The sequence below is a fragment of the Prionailurus bengalensis genome, chromosome X (assembly GCF_016509475.1).
Source record: "Prionailurus bengalensis isolate Pbe53 chromosome X, Fcat_Pben_1.1_paternal_pri, whole genome shotgun sequence".
Taxonomy (NCBI): Eukaryota; Metazoa; Chordata; class Mammalia; order Carnivora; family Felidae; genus Prionailurus; species Prionailurus bengalensis.
Window position 1 is genome coordinate 88,392,024 of NC_057361.1, and position 1,246 is coordinate 88,393,269.

The window sequence follows — 1,246 nt, forward strand, 5'->3', positions numbered from 1 at the left end:
CTCTTAATCATATCTTTTGATGCAATTGAGATTATCATGGATTTATTTTTCTTCCTTCTATTAATGTAGTATTTTACATTGATTTCCTTATGTTGAACCACCCTTGCATTATTAGGATAAATCTCACTTGGTCATGGTGTTTTATCTTTTTAATGTGCTGTTGGATTCTGTTTGCTAGTATTTTGTTGAGGATTTTTTTGACAGAGAGAGAGAGAGAGAGCATGAGCAGGGGAAAGAGGCAGAGGAAGAGAGAGAAATCAAGAGTCAGATGCTTCACCAACTGAGCCACCCAGGCACCCCAAGGATTGTTTTTAATCCAAAATATGTTTATTAGGATAGTTTCCCACTCATCTAGATTCAGGGTGCTTTTAGTGCTGCTGCCATTTGAAGGATCATCCTTCTGTAAGCCTTGTTTTTCCTCCTGTAGGCTGGCAAAGAACAGTGGAGCAGCCAACACACAAAACTACTGTTCGTGTATGGCTAAAGATGGTGGTGATTTTGTAGCATCCTGGGCACTTCACATCCATGAAGTAGGAGTTGGGGCTCTGCACCAGGCACTTCTTCTTATGCTTCCTCATCTCCTCTTTTGTGGACTGGTGGAGAAGGTCCTTTTCAAGGGGCATGTTCTTGTGGGAAGTTTGTCACCACCGGAAAGCTTGTTGAGGATTTTTGCATCTATATCCATAAGGGATGTTAGTGTATAACAAACATTATATTTTAAAGAGAAAAAGAAAAGAAAAAATGTACCAATACATTTTGATGAAGCAAAATAAGGAAAAAGTAAAAAAATCACACCCCAGTATTTAGCACCTTGAATGGCATCTTGTTAATTGGTAATCCATCTTGCAGGGAAATTTCCCTCAACGGGGACCCTGCCTAATCTATCCAATAGAGTTAAAAACACCCAAATCTTAACCTCATCAAGTCACCTTAGAGGTGAGGAAACTGCCACAGAAGTTAAATGATTTGTGTGTGGTGACATTTCCAGCAAGCAGGAATTGACACTTTTTATTTTGTCACCATTCACCTGAAGCACTTTGCACTTCACTGCTCTATTCTTTACTACCAATCTCCGAGACTTAGCTTTCTTACCAAAAACCCACACTACAAAATTTTCCCTTGCATCTAACGAAAAAGATGTTCTGCAATTTGAGCCAATTACTCCCCACTATTTTCTTCGGGGAGACTAGAAAACAACCTTGACAGTATTTTATCACAAAAGCCATTCACATACTTGAAGTACAAC

At 39.2% G+C, this 1,246-nt stretch overlaps 1 protein-coding gene across 1 annotated transcript; it reads right to left on the reverse strand.

Moving 5' to 3' along the window:
- Nucleotides 1-314: 314 nt before the first annotated feature.
- On the reverse strand, nt 315-623 carry LOC122477277 (40S ribosomal protein S27-like). The gene has a single exon (XM_043570194.1). It carries the CDS (start codon nt 621-623, stop codon nt 393-395), a length of 231 nt encoding a protein of 76 aa, XP_043426129.1. The 3' UTR covers nt 315-392.
- Nucleotides 624-1,246: the final 623 nt, after the last annotated feature.